Here is a 21,309-nt window from a genome sequence, read left to right as displayed (position 1 = left end):
GAGGCGCACGGCACGGCACGCAGCCCAGCCGCCCGAACGCCCGCAAACCAACGGATAGGCAACCCGCGCGCGCGGTCCGTGAACGTGTTGCCTATCTGCCCCGGCGCTCTCCGCCCGGCCGTCGCCGTCGTCCTCGTTGGCGGCAGGAAGCTATCGACTGGCGCGGGCGGCTCTGGGCGCTCCGGGACCGAGATAGGCGAAGCACGGCGAAGACGGGCCGGGCGGCTGTGGAGGGCGGGGGCCTCGACGGCCTTGAAGGGCGAGGGCGGCGGGGGCCCCTCTGTGGTCTACCCGCACCTGTCGGCCCGAGGACTGATTCCGAGGGTCGTTTATTCGTCGCTGTCTCTCTCGCAGCACTCAAGGGGCGTCCCGAATAGGTGCGAGAGAGACAGAGCGATGAGTACTCCCTCGGAATCGCAGCTGGCGTGCCGTGTGCGTGTCCCGCACGCGTGCCGAGACACTGGAGACACGCACTCTTGTTGTTGTTTCGCTTGCTTGTTTTTCCTGTTTGTTTTTGCGCGGCCAGGATTTCGTTGGTGGGTGAGGCGGGCGGCGATTCCGAAGAGCGTCCCGTGGCCCTGTCTCCGTCGCGCTCTCTTGCACGGGCCGCCCCGCGAGTTCGACGGAGAGAGAAGCAGAGAAACACAACGACTCCGCTGTCCAAACACGCACAAAGGCGGGGCCGCGGGCCGCGGGGCGTCAGGGAGCGGCGGCGCCACTTGCAAATCGATTCCCCTTTGAGGAGTGCTGCCAAAATAAAGAGAAGTAGTGGCGAGGCGTGGCGTGGCGTGGCGTAGCGCGTTGGCGGTGGACGTCGTCGCGGCACTGGCGTTGCCTCACTGCAGACTGATCCCGAGAGTCGTTTTCGTCGCTCTGTCTCTCTCGCACCTTTACGGGACGCCCCATGAGTGCGAGAGAGACAGAGCGACGACTCTCGGAGTCAGTCCGCTGGAAACGGGCGGCCCAACTGTTGAAAAGTGAAGGCGCGGCACGAACACGCGGCGCCCCGGCCGTCGTCTCGCCAGGGAAGGCCTCCCCACTGGGAGGGAATGAATGCACTACACTAATAAAGCTGAGTGCAGGTCCGGACGGCCTGCAATCTCTCACCGGCCGAAAGCAGCCTGGCTTCCCATTCATCCGGGCCGCGATGCGAAAACGGCGCCGCGCTGTCTCTCTCGCACCCCGACGGGACAGCGTTCGGACGCAGCCCGCGGACGGGGCGGTAACTCACGACGGCACGGCACTATGAAAGCCGCACGTGCCCTGCCCAGTCCGCGGTCAGTGCTTTGTTCGAGTCTCGGCCGGGTGGTAGTTAGTTACACCACTGGTGGAGACCGCCGCGCCACCGCCACACTGTCGGTCTTTCTTCGGGCCGCAGGCCCCTCACGTGGCCGTGCGTCCGGCACACTGATTCCGAGAGTCGCTTTCGTCGCTCTGTCTCTCTCGCACTCACGGGCATTCCGGCACGGAGCGAGAGAGACAGAGCGACGAAAGCGACTCTCGGAATCGGTCTGCAGGCAGACTTCCACACTGGCGGCGCGTATCATATGCGGCTCTACGCCGCTGGAATACCGGACGCAATATTTTTAGCTGCTGCACAACCGGATATGGCGGGGGGCGGCCGGCGGGGGCAGTGCGGGGGCGAGTGACTCCCCCTACCTGTTTGTATAAGTAATAATAACACTCTTTGGCGCCCCCGCGTGGGCCGCGTGCCGCGCTCGCCTCGCCCCTCCACCTGTTCCTCACGCAGGGGCGGCTCATCGGGCCAGCTCGGGCTCGGCGGCGGCCGGTGCAGGCCACAGCTCGGCACGGCTAGTACCAACACCGGCCACCTCGCTCGGGTCTATATATTTTGTTTCATACACAATTTTAATTACTATCTTTGGAATGAGCCCGCATACTACCCCGTATAAGGAAACCGAACGAGTATTGACTGAGAAATTTGAAAGGGAAAAGAAAAAAATTTGAACTCTACACCCCCTCCCCAGTCTTAATGGGGAGGCCTCCTGCTTTACTTCGGTGTTCGGGATGGGAACCGGTGCTATCAGGTACCTGGGGTTAATCCCGTCAGCGACCCAAGCGTTCGCCGGGGGACCCAGTAGGACCCCAAAGCTCAGGCAGTAGGGTGAGAGCACCCAGTACGAAGCTCTTTGAGGGGCGGGACGTAGAGTGAGACGACAGAGAGACAGAGAGAGACTCAGACAGAGAAGAGGTTTGGTGGGAGCTTTTTGTTTTCGTAGGGTTGGTTGTGTACCCCATGGTACCCCCACTGTCCGGCGCTCCCGTACCGAACATACAGCGTTTTAGGCCAGCTTCAAAGGACTTATCATCGCCTCCTCGACGAGTCAAGGAGGCACCACCCGCAACCACACACCGGATGGTCTGGATTGATGGATCAAATACTCCATCGCTCCAGTGCCGAGGCCAACCCGCCGAAGCGGATTGCTTTTTAGACACCCACAGCGGAGTGGCCAGGTGAATGTGACTCTGACCACTACGCTATCACGCTTGTACGTCTGGCAGCGTGTTGGACGACGGGTTTGAGTTGCACTGGGAGGAAGGCGGTCGAAAAATGTAATGAAATGATGGGATTCGATCCCCGGACCCCGCCATCGGGATCACACGACTTTACGCTCTCGGCCACCACGGCCCATGATGAGGGGATCGGCGTGAGGTGGGTTCTTGACGCAACAGGACTCGACCGACCCGGTCAAAATTTCGCAAGAAGTTGGGGGAGTCGAACCGCCGACCCTAGCACTGAGAACCGACGCCTCTACTCCCTGGACCACCACGTCCCATGCTCGGAGTGGGGTCACGTTTACGGGTTTGAACCGCACTGGGTGAGGCAGTAAAATTAAATGGAAATATTTTTTAGGAGTCGAACCTCCGGCATGTGGGCCTGTTGCACACGGCTCCGCTCTCATGGCCTCGAACCACCACCCTTAGGATAGCAAGTCGAAAAAACTTTTGTGACGCTGGTATTCGAACGCCGGCCTGCGGTAACTCGATCCCACGTCTCTAACCTCTCGGCTATCACAGCAGTTGTGAAACACGATGGATCATCTGCTCTCATTAACGTTCGTTGAATTAGATTTTTTTTTGAAATTTTAATTTTAATTGTACAATTTTTTAGGTTATCTTTTCCCCCTTGCGAATGTCAGTGTTCTTCTTTTCAGGTGCGCGTGATGGGCTGCAACTCGAGCACCGCAGCCGTGGCCCCCGTGGCCGCCGAGGACGGTGCCGACGAGAAGCGGCCGGGCACCGGAGCCGGTTCCGGCACGGCCAGCGCGGCGAGCCGGACGAGCCGGATGTGCGACCGGTGCGGCGCCAAGGAGGGCGTGGCCGTGGACGAGAACGGCAAGGACCTGCCGGCCGTCAAGAAGCCGCGGGAGGTCCGCGAGGTGCCGGACGGGGAGGACGACGAGGACGCCGTCGGTGAGCACACAAAAACAGACGGTGTAGCGTGTCTCGCGTCTTGCAGTTCGAGTCCGCGACTGTTTTGGTTTACGAGGAACCTTTACGGGTGTCACCGCTTACGGCCGGCTCGGCCTGCCGAGGTGCAAATGCCAAGCATGCCACGGCAGTCTGCCGCGCCACCCCCGACACACAACTCAGCGACCCCCGTCTAGCCTCGCGTCGGGCCTCGCCCCTAGCCCCCTAGCCTCGCGTCGGGCCTCGCAAAAATCCGGCCAGGAAAGAGCAGCCCCGGCTTATCTGCTAACTTTCAAGCCGCCGTGATAGTCCACCTTACGGAGTAGCAGACAGGCAGGCAGGCAGTCGGTGCTCGCGGGCGGGCCACGGTCACAACCTTGCAGTCGGCTCGGGCCGGGCAAGCCTTGCAGTGCCGGGGAGGGCACAGTTGACACTTGCGCTCCAGGGAAGCGGAGCGGGGGAGGAGGGAGGGGTGGGGGGACAGGTCGGCATAGTCAATAACATTACAACACGCGAACCTCGAAGGAAGGAGGCTCGCAAGGGAAAAGGGGAGGGGGTTTGCAAACAGCAGCAAAGGGTTATTGGCGCGGTCCGCGCATTTCCTCGAGTGTGCTGGCCGCTCTGGACGCCATCTCGGTCATTTTAGTTCTAGGAAGTGGGCATCATAAGCTAAAGCACCTCACAAAACAAAACAAACACCAGAAAAATATTCTTTTATTTGTTTTATTTTTGAACTTTTTTTTAGCGGTGTAAGCGCCTGCTGATCGCCGCGGCCAGCGTGCCGCGGTAAGCGTGGCGACGGTGACAGTGCGACAGTGACAGCCGTCCCGAAAGGTCGATAGAGGTTTTCGATGCGTTGCTGAAGTTTCCGCTGACGTCGACGAGTGGAGGCCCACGCCGCGCCACGCCGCGCCACGCCGCGCCACGCCTTCAAGCGGAGCCGAGCCCCGACCGGGCGACCCCTGAGAGGTCAGTGGCCACTTCAAGGGCGCTCGTGTCGAGTTCGAGTTATCTACGGGGATCGTTTTTCCTTTCCTTTCGGTGAACGGAGCGCGGCCAGCAGACTGATTCCGAGTGTCGCTTTCGTCGCTCTGTCTCTCTCGCACTCACGGGGCGTTCCATTTAGGCGGCACTGACCCGCCGCCACGCCGCCACGCGGCCCGCGATATGCTAAGCGAAGCGGGCTGCAGTGCCATACCAACTCCGGCCCGACTCCCACCAAATACATGGTAATCGGACTATACTACTTTGTCCTCCACTTTTTTTCCATTTCTCTCTTTTAAATCGCCGGCGGCGGCGGCGGCGGCGTTTACCCTCTCTCCCTGCCTTTTTTTGGTGGCGGCACTGAAAAACCAAACGTGGTCCAGACCGCACCACTGGTGTGGTCAGATGGATGCCATTTTGACCACATCAGTTGGTGTGGTCTAGACCACGTTTGGCCACGTATGGTGCGGTCTAGACCACGTTTGGCCACGTTTGGTGCGGTCTAGACCACCAAACGCACCAAACGTGGTCTAGACCACACCAACAGGTGTGGTCAAAATGGCATCCATTTGACCACACCAGTTGGTGCGGTCTAGACCACGTTTGGTTTTTCAGTGGGTGCGGTTCTGTGGTAATCGAATCAGATTTGAGTGGGAAAGAGGAAAAGGGCTTGGGGCTCGCGAAAGGGGCAAGGGGCGCCTCTTCGGTTAATTATGAAGGGATTAAGTAGCAGCAGTCGTGGAGCTGGAGTGGCTCCGCGCGCCCCGCCCAAGGCATCGCCCAAGGCCTCTCGCCCCGCGCTGCCTGAGAAAGGAGCAGTCACTCGTAAATACTTGACCAGCAGGAGGCCTAGGCGAAGGCCTCGCCCTCGCGTTCGTTGACCTTCGCGCGCCTGCCCTTCGTGTCTTCCGGGACGGGCTTTGTCCGAGCCTCGCGCGTGCCGCGACACCCTGTGGCCGGCCACTGCCACCGCTTCGAAACGCCCGGCGAGGCAGGCCGCCCGGTGCGCTGCGGTGCGTTGGGTTGCCTACCCTCGACTTCACAGGCGCTTCAGCCTCGCCGCCGCCGCCGCCGGCTGCTGACGTTCGTTCTCGTGCACGCGGTTCGGCCCGGGCTTGTGCGTGTCAGTGCGTACTTCTCGGCTGGGGGTCAAAAAGCAGAGCAGTCCGGGGCCGGCCAGCAGACTGATTCCGAGAGTCGTTGTCGTCGCCCTGTCTCTCTCGCACCCACACGGGACGCCCCATGAGTGCGAAAGAGACAGAGCGACGACTCTCGGAATGAGTCTGGCTGTGTCTATACCCCGCGCTCCGGGTCCCCTGCCGGCCTGCGAGAGCGCTGGCGGCCTCTGGCGGCGGCGCGGCGTAGCGACGCCGGGCCGCGACCCCCGACGTCGCGGCGGTCCCGCACCCTTGGCGGCAGCACCGCCAGGTGGCGCGCTGCGGCGCGGACGACCGCCACCCGTCCGTCCAGGTCGCCGATGTGGAGTCCCGGGGAGGCCGTCGACAGAATCATTCCCCCGAGCGCCATTCCGGCAGGGACAGCGCGTCGCGGCCCGGCGGGCATCGGTTTGGATTTCCATGCGTGGACCGGGCCGGGGCGGCCGGAGCTTGCAGACTGATTCCGCTTTCGTCGCTCTGTCTCTCTCGCACTCGCGGGGCGTCCCGCGGGGGTGCGAGAGAGACAGCGCGACGAACCGAGGCTGGCGTCCCATTTGTCCAGGGGGCGGCAACCGCAACGGCTTAATTGGCGCACTGCAAAAACAGCAGGCCGCTTCCGAGAGCCGTCGCTCTGTCTCTCTCGCACCAATCGCGGCACGCCCCATGAGTGCGAGAGAGACAGAGCGACTCTCGGAGGGAGCCCGGGGGCAAGCCTGTCGCGAGCCGCGGCCGCGTTCCCACGCGCCGTCTCGCCCCGGAGATCGTTTAGTTTTCCCTCCTCGACCGGCCGGGCCTGGCCGGGCCGCTGCACGTCGTTCGTTTCGGGTGCCATTCCTCGCCGCACTTTTTGCTCTCTCTCTCTCTCTCTCTCTCTCTCTCTCTCTCTCTCTCTCTCTCTCTCTCTCTCTCTCTCTCTCTCTCTCTCTCTCTCTCTCTCTCTCTCTCACCCCTCCGATTTTGCCTCTTTTATTTCGGGCCCCGCCGAAAGCGCGTGGCTGGGAACAGGTTCCTTCCGCAGTGCGCCACTTTGCCGGCAGGTTACTTATTCATTGCGCAGCGTAGATACAGCAACAACAACAACGGCAGCGGCGCCAGCAGCAACAACAACAACAAGTCAGGGGAAGAGGGCCCCAACGGCGCAGCGCCTCCGCGCCAGTTCCGCCTTTTTTCTCCGGACAGGTCGGGACGCTTTGGGGGACGGAACACGGGAGGGCGGCAATGCTGGAGCATCGCCTACGCCTTGGCCGCGCCACAGTAGGCCAGAAGACCGGAGGAGGCGGACAAAACTCCAGACGCGTTTTGAGCTCCAGAGTCGCTAAATGGGACTCAAACCGAGCGTGTGACCCCCCAATGGAACGCTCTCCGAACGAGGAATCCATTGGTGGGGTCACACGTTCGGTTCGAGCCCTGCTTAGCGACTCTGGAGCTCAAAACGCGTCCAGAGTTTTGTCCGCCTCCGCAGGTCTTCTGGCCCACTGTGCGTGCCTTGCGTGCTTGTGCAGCCCAGTGTAGCCACTCGCGGCTTTAAATGACTTTGCTGCTGTTGTTGTTGTTGCTGGATTCTTCTTCCGGCGAGGTGGAATCTGTGCCGGCGAGGAGATAAGGGTAAACTTTGTAGCCTTTTTAAATAATAACAATATTACGCGCGCGTTCCCGCAGCCGCGAGGAGGGCGAATCTCGGCCCAGCGGCGGAGGAGAAAAAAACGGGGGAAGAAAAGGGTAAACATGGGGCACGTTATATTGGATGATGTTGGAGAGGGAAGAAGAAAAAAAAGATTCGATGAGTCGACCCGTTCGTTGGAGAACTCGTTAAAAAGAGTCTCGGAGCGACCGGGGGCGAAACACGAGTGCAGTGCTGCTTGCCGCTTGACCGAAAGTTTCAAAAGATGGACGAAAATAGCAGTGGCGGCACCGACGACGCGGCACGGGGCGTTCATTTTGTTTCAAAGCGAGCGACGGGGTCCGCAGACTGATTCCGAGAGTTGTTTTCGTCGCTCTGTCTCTCTCGCACTCATGGGGCGGCCCGTGTAGGTGTGACAGAGACAGAGCGACGGCTCTCGGAACCGGTCCACAGTCCGTCCGGCCGCTGCTGCCGTCTGCTTTGAAAGCCATAACAGAAACGCGTTTCGCTCCTCGCATCAGTTATAAATCAGTTTGGCGTATAATTTAATGAAAATCGTCGCCGTCTTTCCCCGGACACGCGCGGCTCGCCCCACGGGAATATTGCCCGGGCAAAAGTGCTGGCTCACTGCCCCCGCGCGTCGCGCCGATAGAAACATTTTGGGAGAGTCTCGACGGCCCCTTCGACAGCGTCACGGCGGAGGCAGATAAATCTTGCCCCGCGGACAGTGTCGACCCACAGTGTGGGGGAAGACTTCAACCTTGAGCCGCGCGCCCCGCCTCTTCAGTGAAACAGCTCGCTCTCTCTCTCTCTCTCTCTCTCTCTCTCTCTCTCTCTCTCTCTCTCTCTCTCTCTCTCTCTCTCTCTCCCCCGGCTCGGAAGCACCTGCCCGCCCTGGAGACCCCCGTCACGTCCACGTCGCCGGGGTCGCTGGCGAGCATCCGGTCGGCGACACGGAGTGCCTCTGCCGCCGCCAGATTCCCGGCCTCGTCTTCGTCGCCCTGTCTCTCTCGCACTCAAGGCGCGTCCCTGACGGTGCGAGAGAGACAGGGCGACGAAGGCGACGCTCGGAATCAGTCTGCGGCGCGCCGGGGCGGATCCAGAGCCGGCAACAATAGCCCCTTTTGGGAAAAGTGTTGCTTTTCGCCCACTTCCAGGTGGCTGTCTGGGGTCACAAAAGGGGGAGGGGGAAGTTGACCCCCCCCCTCCCCTCCTGGATCCGCGCTTGCTGACGCACAGCGACGTCATGCACCCCGAGTGGCCCGTCTGGCTCGCTCTCGCTCGACGCGCGCTCGATCTTTTTCCCTTTCTCTTTTTGCTTTTACAGCTCAATATAACTCGACATGGGATGGCACTTGGACGGCCTAAGGCCCGGATTTACGGGCCCCGCTGTGCATCAGCTTGTTTTACAGCGACCACCGCCAACAACAACAACAACGAGGACGACGACGACGACAACAATAACAAGGGGCGTTTCCAGTGTGCGTGTATCACAACGGAAGTAATTAGAGCGCCGACAAGCGCTGGCCGCTCCGCTATCGGGAACCAGTTTGACCAGCGTAGTGGTGCTATAGATCGGACTAGCGGCGACTAGCGGGGTGGGGATGACGGGTTGCGGTGCGGATTTTTCGGATCGCCGGGATTTGACTCTCTGTGTGTCGCCGTGTTTGATTAATGTTCGCTCTCGTTTCCGCGCGGCTGATAGGGCGGCTGGGGGATAGGGATGGATGGATAGATGGAGGAGGATAGATAAAGGCTAGCACGCGCGTGGCGCGAGGATAGAGCGCGGAGGACGGCGAGGGCGGGGATGGCGGCGCGGATAGACGCGGATAGACAAGAGGACGTCAGGGCCAAGCCCTTCGACCCCTCTGGCGGGCTTGGCCTGGGCTTGGCCTGGGCTTGGCCTGGGCTTGGCCCGCCTCTGGCTTTGGCCCACGGCGGGTTGCTATGCCGCGAATTCCACGGTTCACCCCTGCGAACACCCCCGACCTCCCCCCACCCTTTCCCCCGCCCCCTCTCGCCCGACATCCGTGCTCCTTTTGGCACAGCGAAAATCCCGGGCCGTCGTATACATGACGTGTGGCCGCGGTGCAGCCCCCTGCCAGTGGCGCCGGGCTACCCACCCCCTCCCCCTTCCCCTCCCCTCCAGCCTCGTCCCTCATCGCCCTTCCCTGCCCCCTCCCCTCCGCCCGCTCCCAGCCTGGCGGCCCTGGTCATTAGGGCTTTATTGCCGCTGTTTGCATCGAATAGAGGAGTCAATCTTTTTCCCGTCGGAGGGAGGCTGCTGCTGCTGGTATTGGTGGTGCTGGCGGTGGTGCGGGGACACGGCCTGCTTGTAGTGGAGGCACGTGCGGCGCGCGCTACACCTTCTGCTGCCAGAGATAACTCGCCCGGATCCAAGATAAACAGTCGCCTTGGCTCCTGCTGCCCGTGCCGGCCCGTGCCGTACAGTGGCGTGGAGGCCCAGGGCGGCCCGGGCCGGCCCGAGACGACGTCGTCCTTCGGCCCGTGCCAAACAGCGGCCCCATCCAGCCATCCAGCCATCCAGCCCCATCGTCCCGATTGCCTGCCTCGGGGCCAGACCGGGCCACGCCACGCCACGCCACGCAAGGCGAGCTCAACTCTGGCGACAAAGTACCCCGTAGACGAAGCAGCGTAGCAGCGGGGTTGTGCTAGAGGTGGACGAAAGACGACGACGGCAATGGCAGCGGCGGGGGCGGGGCACAGTGGGCCAGAAGACCGATGGAGACGGTATAAATCCCGAACGCGTTTTGAGCTCCAGAGCCGCTAAATGAGACTGGAACCGAACGTGTGACCCCACCAATGGATTGCTCTCCGAACGAGGAATCCATTGGTGGGGTCACATGGTCGTTTCGAGTACTCTTTAGCTGCGTTTGGATTCTCAGTGTAGCCGCTCTAGCGGCAGCCCTCCCGACGAGGCGGGGCGAAGCGCGAGACGTCTCAATCCGCCGCGCCGCGTTTTGATACGTCTGACTGGCCTGACTGTGCGACTGTGCGCCCTGATACACTGCCCCGCCTCCCCCGCGCGTCCTCCGCCCCCGACTTCCATTCTGCCGCGCCATTCATACTTGTGCCCGTCAGCGTGTCCCATTTAATATTCCATCGTTCAGGTCGGCCACATTGTGCGCGTATTTACCAGTGCAGCCCCCGGCCGGCCCGCCCCGGCCCGTCCAGGCCCGCCCGTGACTGGACTATAATACCTGGCCAGGTTGCGGAACGCAACGGCTTGGCCGGACCGACTGACCCGCTGTGCTGCCGGACTGTGACGACTGTGCTGACCTTGGTGCTGACACTGTGCTGACACTCTACTGGCCTGGTACTGACCTTGTTGCTGCCCCGGGGAGTGCCGGGGGCTGCAGCGAGAGGTTCACCAGGTGAAACCTCGGTCGCGGCAAAGCTCGCGCGGCAAAGCCAGACCTCTCCCCTTTCCCCGTTTTAAAAATTTAATTTCGCTTCTTTGGAGTTTGTTTGGCCGGCGGGCCGCGGCAGGCAGGGTGGATTCCATTAGCATGGCCGTCCTCGCCCGGCGCGTCCGCCGCAACCATCTTGTTATTGATTGGCGCGGGTTCTCCAGTCCATCATCCGGCCTGTCAGGACAGGGCCGAGGAGACGAGTCGGCCCGTCCGCTCGCCCGTCTGTCTGTCTGTCTGTCTGTCTGTCTGTCTGCCTGTCGGTGTATCAGAGGCAATAACGAGTTTCTGTGCGGCCTGGTTCGGTCCAGGAAATAAGCGCCCTTGAGAACAATAATCCTCTTTATGAGGAGCGAACGCGGTTCTTTCCTGCCCGGCGCACTGATAATCCTTACTTCAGGACCCAGGCCTCGCCCTGGACTTGCCTTGGCCTTGGCTTGGCCTTGGCCTAGATGCGGAGGGTGCAAAGCCTTTTGATGAAAAGGGTGTGGTGGTGAAGAGGTTACGGTGTAGAGGGAATTGGCTCGCACTTCGGTGCATTTTGGTCATTTCAGTGCATTGCATTGATTTCCATGCACTTTACTGCACTTTGAGGCAGGCATTCACTTGCATTTTACGAGCACTTCGGGTTCCTGTATTTTCGTGCCTGCTTCCCTCGGCGACTAGGTGGACCGCGACGTGTCCTATATGGTGACCCCTCCCCTCCCCGCCGCGGCGCGGTGCAGAGATGTGGCCCGTAACGTAGCCAATTGGCGCGACTGTCGTCCCGGCCGTAAGTTTCTTTATCTGTCGGCTGCCTTGCCGCTGCCTGGCTGCCTCGTGGAATAAATAAAGAACGGCGCGGCGGCCTCGACGGCGACCTCGACCCAGGCCTCGACGGGAACCTAGACGGTGTCCTCGACGGCGACCCCAACGGCGGTCTCGACATCCTCGACGGCGTTCTCGAAGGCAGCGTCGACGGCGGCCTCGATGACAGCGGAGTCATCCGACCCGCCATAGTCCCGGACGGCCTGTCTGTCTGCCCGGCGGCTCGGAGCTCGGCGATGACTTTGCCAAAGTCAAAGTTGCATGTACGGTATTAAGAGGCCAGGGCGCGGGGCCGGTAGGGTCCTTGGCGGGGCGGGCGCGGGGCGCGGTGGGGGTGGTTTTGCACTGCAGGGCAGGCCGGGGGCTGGCCAGAGGCAGGCCAGGCAGGCACGCGCCGACGCCGGGCGCTGGGGGTGCGAAGGTTCGGGGGACGACTCCTTCCCGCGGTACCGCATCCCAGGGCCGCGCCGTGCGCTGGCGGGCTGTGGCGGCCAGCGAGGGGGTGGGCCACCATGCCGGCGGCGGTGGGGGCGGCGGGGCCCACAGGGCCGCGATGCCGCGCGCGACTCAGTAGGCGCCACGCCGTGGAGCAGTCAGGTCGACCAGTGCCGTGCCGTCGCCCCCGCGCCCTCCGCACCCTCCACGCGTCCAAGACCCCCCGCAGCCCCGCAGCGCCGCAGCGCCGCAGCGAGGCCCTCTAGGACTAGACGCCGTGCCGGTGAGTGCACCACGGCGACGCAGCGCGCAGCGCGCCGCCCCTTCCTTTCCTTGGTGTTCGTTCCTCGTTCCGCGACCAGTAGGCCGCCGCGTCTGCAGTTTCTGCTCGCACTGTACCGTGTTCGCGGTGCGCGCCGCGAGCGCCGAACTACACTGAGATGAATGCGAGTGTCGGGTTACTGGCCGTCGTCGCCGCCGCCGCGTTTTGAACACGAGCCAGAGTCGCAGTCGTCGCGGCCGACTTTCTTCTCTCCCTTTTTTTGGCCCCTTTTGTTGCGTGAAGAAAGGCAAAGTGACTAGAGCGACGACTTGTTGGCATGGCGCGGCGGCATCGCGCCTCGCGCGCTGTCGTCATCGGGCAAATTTTTTACGGCGCTTTTTTTTTTTTGGCGGTGAGGGACTCGAGGACGGCGCGCTCTCCAACCGCGGCCTGACCTCCCTGCGCCGTCTTGCTGTAGACTGATTACGAGAGTCGTTTTCGTCGCTGTGTCTTTCTCACACCCATGTGGCGTCACGTTTAGGTGCGAGAGACACAGAGCGACGGAAACGACTCTCGGAATCAGTCTGCTGGCTGGCTGGCCGCGTGTGGCGGTTGGCTGCTCGGTCCGGGCCGGGGCAATCATCATTTCGCAGGCAGGCAGGCAGGCAGGCGGGAGGGGAGGGACCGACGCGGCGCGGAGGAAGCGGTGCGCCATCTTTCTTGGACGTGCGCCTCAAAACGTGCCGACGTGCTTTCTTGACGGCCCCATTGCGCATTCCCGGCGTGCCGTCGGTCCGTTGGTCCGCCGGCGTGCCGCGGCCGCTGTGCTGGCCGGGGCCCTGCACTGCATGGAGCGCAGCGGCGCCTCGGCACGCAGCCGCGGCAGCACGGGGCCGCCCTGGCCGCCTCGTCCGAGGGCAGCAGGCTCATCCCGAGAGTCGTCTTCTCCGTCTCTCTCGCACCTACGGGGCGCCCCATGAGTGCGAGAGAGACAGAGCGACGACTCTCGGCCTGCGGGGCAGCCCTCGAAGGGCCTGGGTCCGGGCCGCGCGCTGCAGCCTGCAAGCAGTACGGAAGGTACTTTCTTACGGCCCACAGGGGGCGTCCCCCCTCCCCGCACCGCCCGGATAATGTTTGCCGGAACTTCCACTGGCCGCCAGCTCGGTCTGGCCGGCGGTGCTGCGCGGGGCTTCCCTGGTGGCCCATGGGCCGTCCTGCGGCCCGGCGGCGTAGCGTAGCGGCCCGCCCGAGGAGGCAGCTAACGCTGGCCGTATAGCGCGCTGTAGCGCCTCGCCCCCCCCCCCCCCCCCCACCCCCCCCACCCCTGGGCCGGCCCTGGGCCGCAGCAGCAGCCCTTCGCCCCGCTTGCCCCGGGCCGCCTCGGCCGAGGGCCCTGCAGAAAGGGCTCAGGGCTCCGCGGGGCACGCCGAGACACACGGCGCGCACCTGACGGGCCGAGGGGCTGGTGCCGAGGGGGACACATACAGACAGACAGTGTGTGTGTGTGAGTGTGTGTGTGTGTGTGTGTATAGCCTGGTATAAATTGCGCGAATAATTTCCCAAGCCAAACAGGCGCGGCGTTAGGCGAGGCGAGGCGTTGGCGCGCGCCGTTCGAGCCGACCCGACCGACCCACGCGCGCGGCGGCGGCGGAACTTTGCGAAAAGTGATTTTTCCTCAGCGCACGAACGCGGCGGCGGTGGCCGCTGAAAGCGCGGTGCGGCGCGGTGCGCTTGCCCGAGCTTGGCCGTGCCGCGGGCCTCACGGAGTGTGGCGAAGCGCCCCTGTCATCTGAAGCCCCCCCCCCCCTGCCCCCGTGCCCCAACCCGCAACCCATTACGCAGGCCTTGTTCTCGCGGCCCCCGGCGAACCCGGGCGGAGGCAGGCAGGCAGGCAGGCCCCGTTAAAGCGGGGATCACCTCGCGGCTTATCATCACGTCCTGGCCGCCACGCCGCACAGTGGGCCAGAAGACCGGTGGAGGCGGCCAAACCTCTAGACGCGTTTTGAGCTCCAGAGTCGCTAAACAGGCCTGTATGGATCGCTTTGGGCGCTTGTGCGGCTTGTGCCGTCCGAGGCGGATGGGCCGGACGGGCGGGACGGGGCGTCACGGACGGGCAGACAGTTGCCTTTCGGGGGACACCTTTGCGGTCGGTGGTTCCGCCTCCGCCCGCGGGCTCATTCCGAAGAGTGCTTCTGTCTCTCTCGCACCGCTGCGGGTCGCGCCGTGACTGTGACAGAGCGACGCCGTGTTCGGAATCGTCCTGGCGGTAGCCGCACGCACGCATAGCCGGAATGTTTCATTACGTTCTGACCTGTTGGTGGTTTGCGCGCGCGGTGCGGGTTTCTCCGGGGAAGGGGGGAGGGGGGGGAGGCAACGCTAGGAGAATACACAAGGCTCACCCGCCAGCGGCGTAGACCTGGACCTGCTTCCACTGGAGTGGTGCCTGACTGATTCAGAGAGTCGTTTTCGTCGCTCTGTCTCTCTCGCTCTCATGGGGCGCCCCGTAGGTGCGAGAGAGACAGAGCGACGAACACGACTCTTGGAATCAGCCTGCCTACAGTGTGGCAGTTCCAGTCGCCCCATTGCCCCGCCAAATTGGCCCCGTGTCGTCGGACGCACCCAAAAGTACGACAGTCTGTCCCAAAAGTGCGCGGCGTTCCACGGCGTTCCGCCCCCAAAGTCTGACAGCTGCGCCGTCGGGCGTCGCGTCCGCGTCGCGTCCGCGTCGCGCGCGCAGGACTGCCAGTGTACTGCCAGTGCGGGGGCGCCGCGTCCGGCCGTCTCTCCACGACGGCGGTGACAAAACAGCCATTCAAAAAATGTGGGCCAAAGTTGTCTGTGCGCGCCTCCCCTCTGTCTCGCCCCCCTCCCCTCTCCTCTTTCCCCGCCCCTGGGGACCTCTGGTTGGGCCTCTGGGCCTCGTCGTGGGGGGGCCGGAAGCGGACGCGATGATAGAGATTGGGCACGATAGTGGGCGGAAGAGAGGAGAAGTGACGGAGGAGAAGAAGGAGAAGAAGAAGAAGAAGAAGAAGAAGAAGAAGAAGAAGAAGAAGAAGAAGAAGAAGAAGAAGAAGAAGAAGAAGAAGAAGAAGAAGAAGAAGAAGAAGAAGAAGAAGAAGAAGAAGAAGAAGAAGCAGAAGCAGAAGAAAAAGAAGAAGAAGAAGAAGCAGAAGAAGAAGATGCGGCGAAAAGTAAAGAAAAACTGGTGTATCAACTGCGGGAGGCCCAACGGCACGTGAAATTCGCCGACAAAGATACCGCAACACCGCGTGCAGCCAGGAGAGAAAAAAAAAAGAGAGCAGAAAAGGAACAAAGGCCGAATCATCCACCTCCTCGACCTCCCGCCGCTTGCCGCCGGTCGGTTGGCAACCCTGCCTTCCCTACCGCACCACCGTGAGCGATTGCGCGTTTTGCTCTCTGTCTCTCTCTCTCTCGCACTCATGGCTGGTGCGTGTATCACGTCGTGGGAGTGCGAGAGAGACAGAGCGACGAAAACGCCGCGCCGTTCCGCTCCATTCTGTGTGCGGGCGTGTCATCTGGCGGCGACGGCCGGAATCAAGATGGGCTGCCAATCACCGCGCGCGCTTCGCCGCCCTCTTGTTGTTGTTGTGTTGTTGTTGTTGTTGTCGTTGTTTGTTGTCGGTAGTTTTCCTGTTGGGCGATGCTCGTGGCAGGTGTGACCGTGGTTAATTGATAACGACGAAAGCTGCGCCGCGGGTAACGCACGCGAGGCAAACGCGCGTGGCAGAGAGGAAGAGGGAAAGAAGGGGATGAGAGAGAGAGAGAGAGAGAGAGAGAGAGAGAGAGAGAGAGAGGGGGGGCAGTACACCCACTTGTTGGAAGTTTGCCTATACTGGGCGCGCGTGGGCCGATGAAAGTTACTGTCGTCTTGTGATCGTGGTTATTGTAGCGGTTCCCCCCCCCCCCCCCCCCCCGCTGCCTTCCCTATCACTGGTGGTAATAAACTCGCAGTGCGCCGTAAAAAAAAAGAAAGGTAATGACAGAAAAAAAATATGGAAGCACGCGCTTTGCGTTCTCGCGCCCCGGAAACAGTTTATAATAAACGACGCGCAAAGTGGCGAAAAAACGGCAACGTGGGGGAAAGTGGAAGCGAGGAGCCATAGAGAGGTGTGATGTAACGTTAAGTGCAGTGCTCGAGTTTCTTTGGCGGGTTTAAGGGGTCGGGGTCCTAGACACGTGTGTGTGTGTGTGTGTGTGGAGGGGGGATGAGCGTCTGTGAATGTGCACATATATGAGAGGCAGCCCCGCGCGTACTCGCATAATGGGCCTTCTGACCCCACCGCGGGCCAAGCCCAGCAAGCCCAGCACGCCGAGCCACACACCGGCCAAAATAAAGCGAAAGGAATGATAATAAAAAGATGAAAAGGGGGGAGAAATAATGAAGAAGCGAAATTAAATGCGGTGCGGGGCGGCGGAGGGGGAGGGCCCGCTGGGCGCATTGTCCGTGTCCTTACCATGGCGATAAGGGTAACGGGCTATCTGGGCTGCCTGTGCCGTCCTTCGGCGGGCTCCGGCCTGGCTCCGGCCCGGCTCCGGCCCGGCTCCGTGGGGGCCGCGGCTCCGGGGATGGCGAACTATCTTCGCTTTCCGGCAGGCCCAGCCCGGCGTTGGCGGGGCTTGGCTTGGCGCAGCTCCGGCCCCTTGTGAAACCCCACTTTGTCAACAGAGGCCTCTCTCTCTCCCCCCCTGCTCTGCTCCCACACTGCTCTCCACTGCTCAGTGCTCGGCTCGCTCCTCCACTCTCTGGCCTCGCTCTTGATTCGCAACGGGAAATATATATGGACAGCGGCCGGAACCAGGGTCGCCAACACTAGACTTTCATCGGGGGTCCAGCGCACTGACACACACGCACACACACACACACACACACACACACACAACGTAGACGCACACCGACGCACGCGGGGGCGGCAATGATAACATTAATTCCTCAGATAACATTTTTCGTTTTCATTACCGCTGGCTGGCAGGGCGGTGGCAGGGCACTGGCAGGGCTGCCCGGCACACATGTTGCGGTCCCCGACTGCCAATAAGACGAAAGCAATAACGTTCTGCCAATAGCGCGTACATCAGCGCGTTCTGTTTTATTAACGCTATTTGCATTTTTTTTTTTCGACGCGGTGCCGCGTTAAGTCCGTTGCGTGACGCGCCACGCACGCCGTGCATCCCCAACTCTTTAATTTTTCTTTTCACGTTGACATTTTTTTGTTGTTAATCGTGTGAAGCGTGAATTTGGAATGGTACCGGCGTCACTGCCCTCTGGAGGTGACTTAGCGAACGCGGAGAGGGCAGGCGTGTTATTGGATCGCTGGACAGGTCGACAGCCAGGGCAGGGTCCCTGGGAACTCCCGTGCTGCCCCAGCCTCTCTCTCTCTCTCTCTCTCTCTCTCTCTCTCTCTCTCTCTCTCTCTCTCTCTCTCTCTCTCTCTCTCTCTCTCTCCCCCTTTGTACGGCCCCGTGCCTTGGCGTCCCCTAGGACTCTTTTGCCGGGCGATATGTGTCCAAACAGTTTAGCCAGCGCCCGTCCGCTGGGCCATGCCCCGGTCACGCCGTGCCAACCCCCACCGGAGGTGTTGGATCTGTCCTTGGTCGATTGAAACCGATGGACCCTATACGCCCTTGTATGCCCACAGACAACTCCAAAGAAGTTCCCTCTTCTTCGCGGAGGGGAAGGCGGCGGCCCGGCGGCCCCAGGGTGTACTTGCAAGTACGAGCGTCGCGCACCGCCTCGGGCCTCGAGGATAGAGTGCAGTGAGTGGACTGCGCACAGTTCACTCTCTCCGCAGCAAAGAAAAAAAACTGACGTGGAAGAAAAAAAAGGGGGAAAAACTGTCAGATTTCAAAAGTTTGTCGACTTTAACTAGAGTGAACTTTGGCCGGAGTGTACCTTTTGGAAGGTACACGCCCACGCCCACGCAGTCCTCGCCGTCCTCGCCCTTTCAGAGTCGCGTCCTTGGCGCGGCCCTTGCGGCCCTCGTGATGCCCGGCCGGCTCAAGGGTATCGCTCGTCGACCCCGTCCAGGCACTAAGGCCAGACCGAGAGAGAGAGAGAGCCGGGTCGCCCAGACCAAGGGCCGGACCCCGACTGCCCCGACAGACGCAAATCTTTGCGGCGGCACTCCAAGCACCCCCCCTCCCTTCCCCTCCCACACATTTAGGACCCTGACAGTCGTGGACGAGGGTGGCGCGGACGGGCGCGGACTCGCAGTGCAGCGGACCGGTCCGGCCCGATCGGCTTGCCCGCCTCGCCTCGCCACTGCCAGAAATCGACGCGGGAAACTAGTAGTTTTGAAGGGATTTGCGTTTCAAACTATACGTACCCTCATCGCAGGTGCAGCGACAGCGACCTAGTTTCCATCCATCCAGGCTGTGTGGTATGAAAGAGGAGAGAGAGAGCGAGAGAGAACAGATACAAGAGAGCGCTCCCACAGGGCTGACGCGGGACTGTTGTTTCACTTTGGCTATCGAATGGAAAAGCGTGTTTTCCTGGTATACCCAGTAGGGCTCGACAGGGCACGGCACGGCAAGGCATGGCACGGCACAAGGCTCGGTCCTAATTTACGAGTTGAACGACGAGTTTAACAAATTAGTTAGTTCCCCAGCAGGTGTTCATTAGACTTCCTCCAGGAAGTCCAATCCTGACTGTGCACTTCTTTGGAGAGGCACAGCGGTGGGGGGTGGGGGGACAACGAAAAATAAATAAAGGAAAGTTAGTTTTGAATTTTTAAAAGAATAAAAATAACTTTGGCTACATGGGTTTAGGCGCCAGGTCACCTCCAGTTTTTTCGATGAGGGGAGAGAGAGAGAGAGAGAGAGAGAGAGAGAGAGAGAGAGAGAGAGAGAGTCGAGTCCTTGTGCAGGTGCACTGTGTACCCATAACGTGGCGTTAGGGGCCGGGCCGACCGCGCCGCGCCTGGTGCCCCGGGCCCCGCCCCGCCCCGCCCCGCCCCGCCCCGCCCCACCCCGCCGCGACCTCGACCCGACGAGGCGTGCAAAGAAGTTCGCCTAGCAATGGCGCGCGGCGCGGTGGGTCTGGCCCGGTCTGGCGCGGCCCGCGCGGTCCCCGAGTCCTGGAGCAGGCAAGACGGAACGGGCACATCATTCGGTCAAAGTCGCGCCGCCGCTGCGCTGACGCAACACGGCCGCAGCAAAAAACAAACACGTAAACACACACACAACACGCACACACACATTCATTCACACGCACACAGACGGACGTTGCGCCCGCAAACAGCTCACACACGCACAGCGGGGACTCTGGTTCGGTCTGTGCACAGACCGATCGGTCTGCTGTCCGACCATCCACCTTTACACGTTGACAAACTTGATGTCACGCGTACGCAAAACTTCTTCTTAGGTTAACCGTATCACAGCTTGGTCTGTTACTCGCAAAATGTGCCAGGCTCTGCGTCTGGGTTTTTAGCAGATGACACATTAACGACAAGCCTGGCCGGTCGGTTGCTTGGCGGCGAAGTCCTTCCCAATGTGGGGCAGGGTCGGGTCGCGGTGGGCGGGCCCGGCCAGTTCATAGGAAAAGGCGCGGACACACACACACACACACACACACACACACCGACGCACACACACTCACATTACTTTGAGGGAACGACGGGCAGAGTGATTATTTGGAGTATCCCCACTCGGTTCGCCACGCCGCGGTGCACAAAGCCGATGCGAGTTCGGGAGCGCCCGAGGGGCGAGGGGAGAGAGAGAGAGAGAGTCGGACTAGTGGGGTTGAAATGTGGTTCCACCACGGCGCGCGGCAGAGTAATAGCAAACACGTTCGTTTTTATTTCGACCCCTTGCGTGCGTCATGGTTATTCCTACATTGCGAAAAAAGTGTAAAAATAATCATGATTTTACGAGATGAGCCTTTTAAAGTGCCCGGAATTTTTTTTTTAAATCTTTGGTTACTGGATTTTATTTTAGTGACAATTCGGCAGTCGGTGAGCAGAAAATGTCGATAAGGAGCAAACGTCTACAGACAGTCAGGTAGCGGACAAACTTTTGGCAATCGGTGTCAGAACTATTTCATCGGCCAAGCACCGCAGCATAGTCCCTCCTTGGTGAGACGGATAACGGAATATGACAGACTCGAGCCCCTCGAGCCCTAACTAGCGCGGCTGGCTGTGGCGGTCTGGCTGGCTATCTGGAAGTGGGCTGATTCCGAGAGTCGTTTTCGTCGCTGTGCCTCTCTCGCACCTATAGGCGAGGCCCCAAGAGAGACAGGCGTCGAAAGCGACTCTCGACGCTGACACGCCAGCGCCGTGTGAAGGGCCAGGCGCGGGGACAGGTGTGCCGGGTCGCCTCTGATTGGCCTCTACCCGCACGTCACTGTGGGCTCACTGAAAACAAAATTGGATGTCACTGGAATTTTATCACAAGTTTTTGCATATCTCGTCGAAATCTTCGCTGAACGGACAGGCACGCGCACGGCACGCACGGAATCCAGGTGGGGGCTTTAAAATTGTCGCCACCGGAACGGGGCTGATATGAAAATGGAGATGTGCCCGTCCACGGCCCGTCTCTAACGAATGAAATATGTCCTCGCGTGTCATTGGGCTTCGCGATGAAATAGGGGTGCCATAAAATAAAATAGGTCACCGACCCGTTAAGGTTATTACCAAAGTTTCCTCCGTTTCTTTTTGGGGTGAACGAAAAGTCACGCGCCTGATGAGCCGATCCGAAATTGATTTTTTTTCCTCACCGCGGCGTGAGAGTGTAGTTGTCCGGTTAGTTCGGGCAGGCCGCGCCCCTCGCGGACTCATTCCGAGAGTCGTCTCTCTCGCACTCATGGGGCGTTCCCTGTAGGTGCGAGAGAGACAGAGCGACGAAAACGACTCTCGGGATCAGTCCGCCGTGCTCATGACCGCCGTTGCCGAAGTTGGACGCGCTCAAGGGCGCTGCCGCCGCCTCGCCGCCGGCCGAGAGGGGCTTAACGCCCTGGGCCCCGGGGCCTGGGGTCTGGGGGCCTTGGCTGCGAGGAGGCCCCCAAATGGCCGTCCCGCACCGTCCCGCACGACCCCCACAAGTCCGCGAGGGTCTTCGCGCCGCGCGTATCGCTAAGCGCGCCAACGCGCCGATCCACCGCAGGGCAAGAGCCACCGAAACTGGTCACACACGTTTGTGTTTGTTCGTTTTTAGTCGATTATCGTTTTG

At 61.3% G+C, this 21,309-nt stretch overlaps 1 protein-coding gene across 1 annotated transcript in view; it reads left to right on the top strand.

Moving 5' to 3' along the window:
• The first annotated feature begins 3,285 nt into the window (after positions 1-3,285).
• LOC117646711 (neuromodulin) overlaps positions 3,286-21,309 on the top strand; it is a 50,283-nt gene continuing 32,259 nt past the window's right edge. The window contains exon 1 of the mRNA XM_034387841.1: positions 3,286-3,435. Coding sequence (XP_034243732.1) covers positions 3,309-3,435 — 127 coding nt within the window. The 5' untranslated portion in view covers positions 3,286-3,308. The remainder of the gene's footprint in view (positions 3,436-21,309) is intronic.

This window comes from Thrips palmi, unplaced genomic scaffold (assembly GCF_012932325.1).
Source record: "Thrips palmi isolate BJ-2018 unplaced genomic scaffold, TpBJ-2018v1 HiC_scaffold_2, whole genome shotgun sequence".
Classification (NCBI taxonomy): Eukaryota; Metazoa; Arthropoda; class Insecta; order Thysanoptera; family Thripidae; genus Thrips; species Thrips palmi.
The sequence above is the reverse complement of the archived record's forward strand: the minus strand, read 5'-3'. Positions and strand labels throughout refer to the sequence as shown.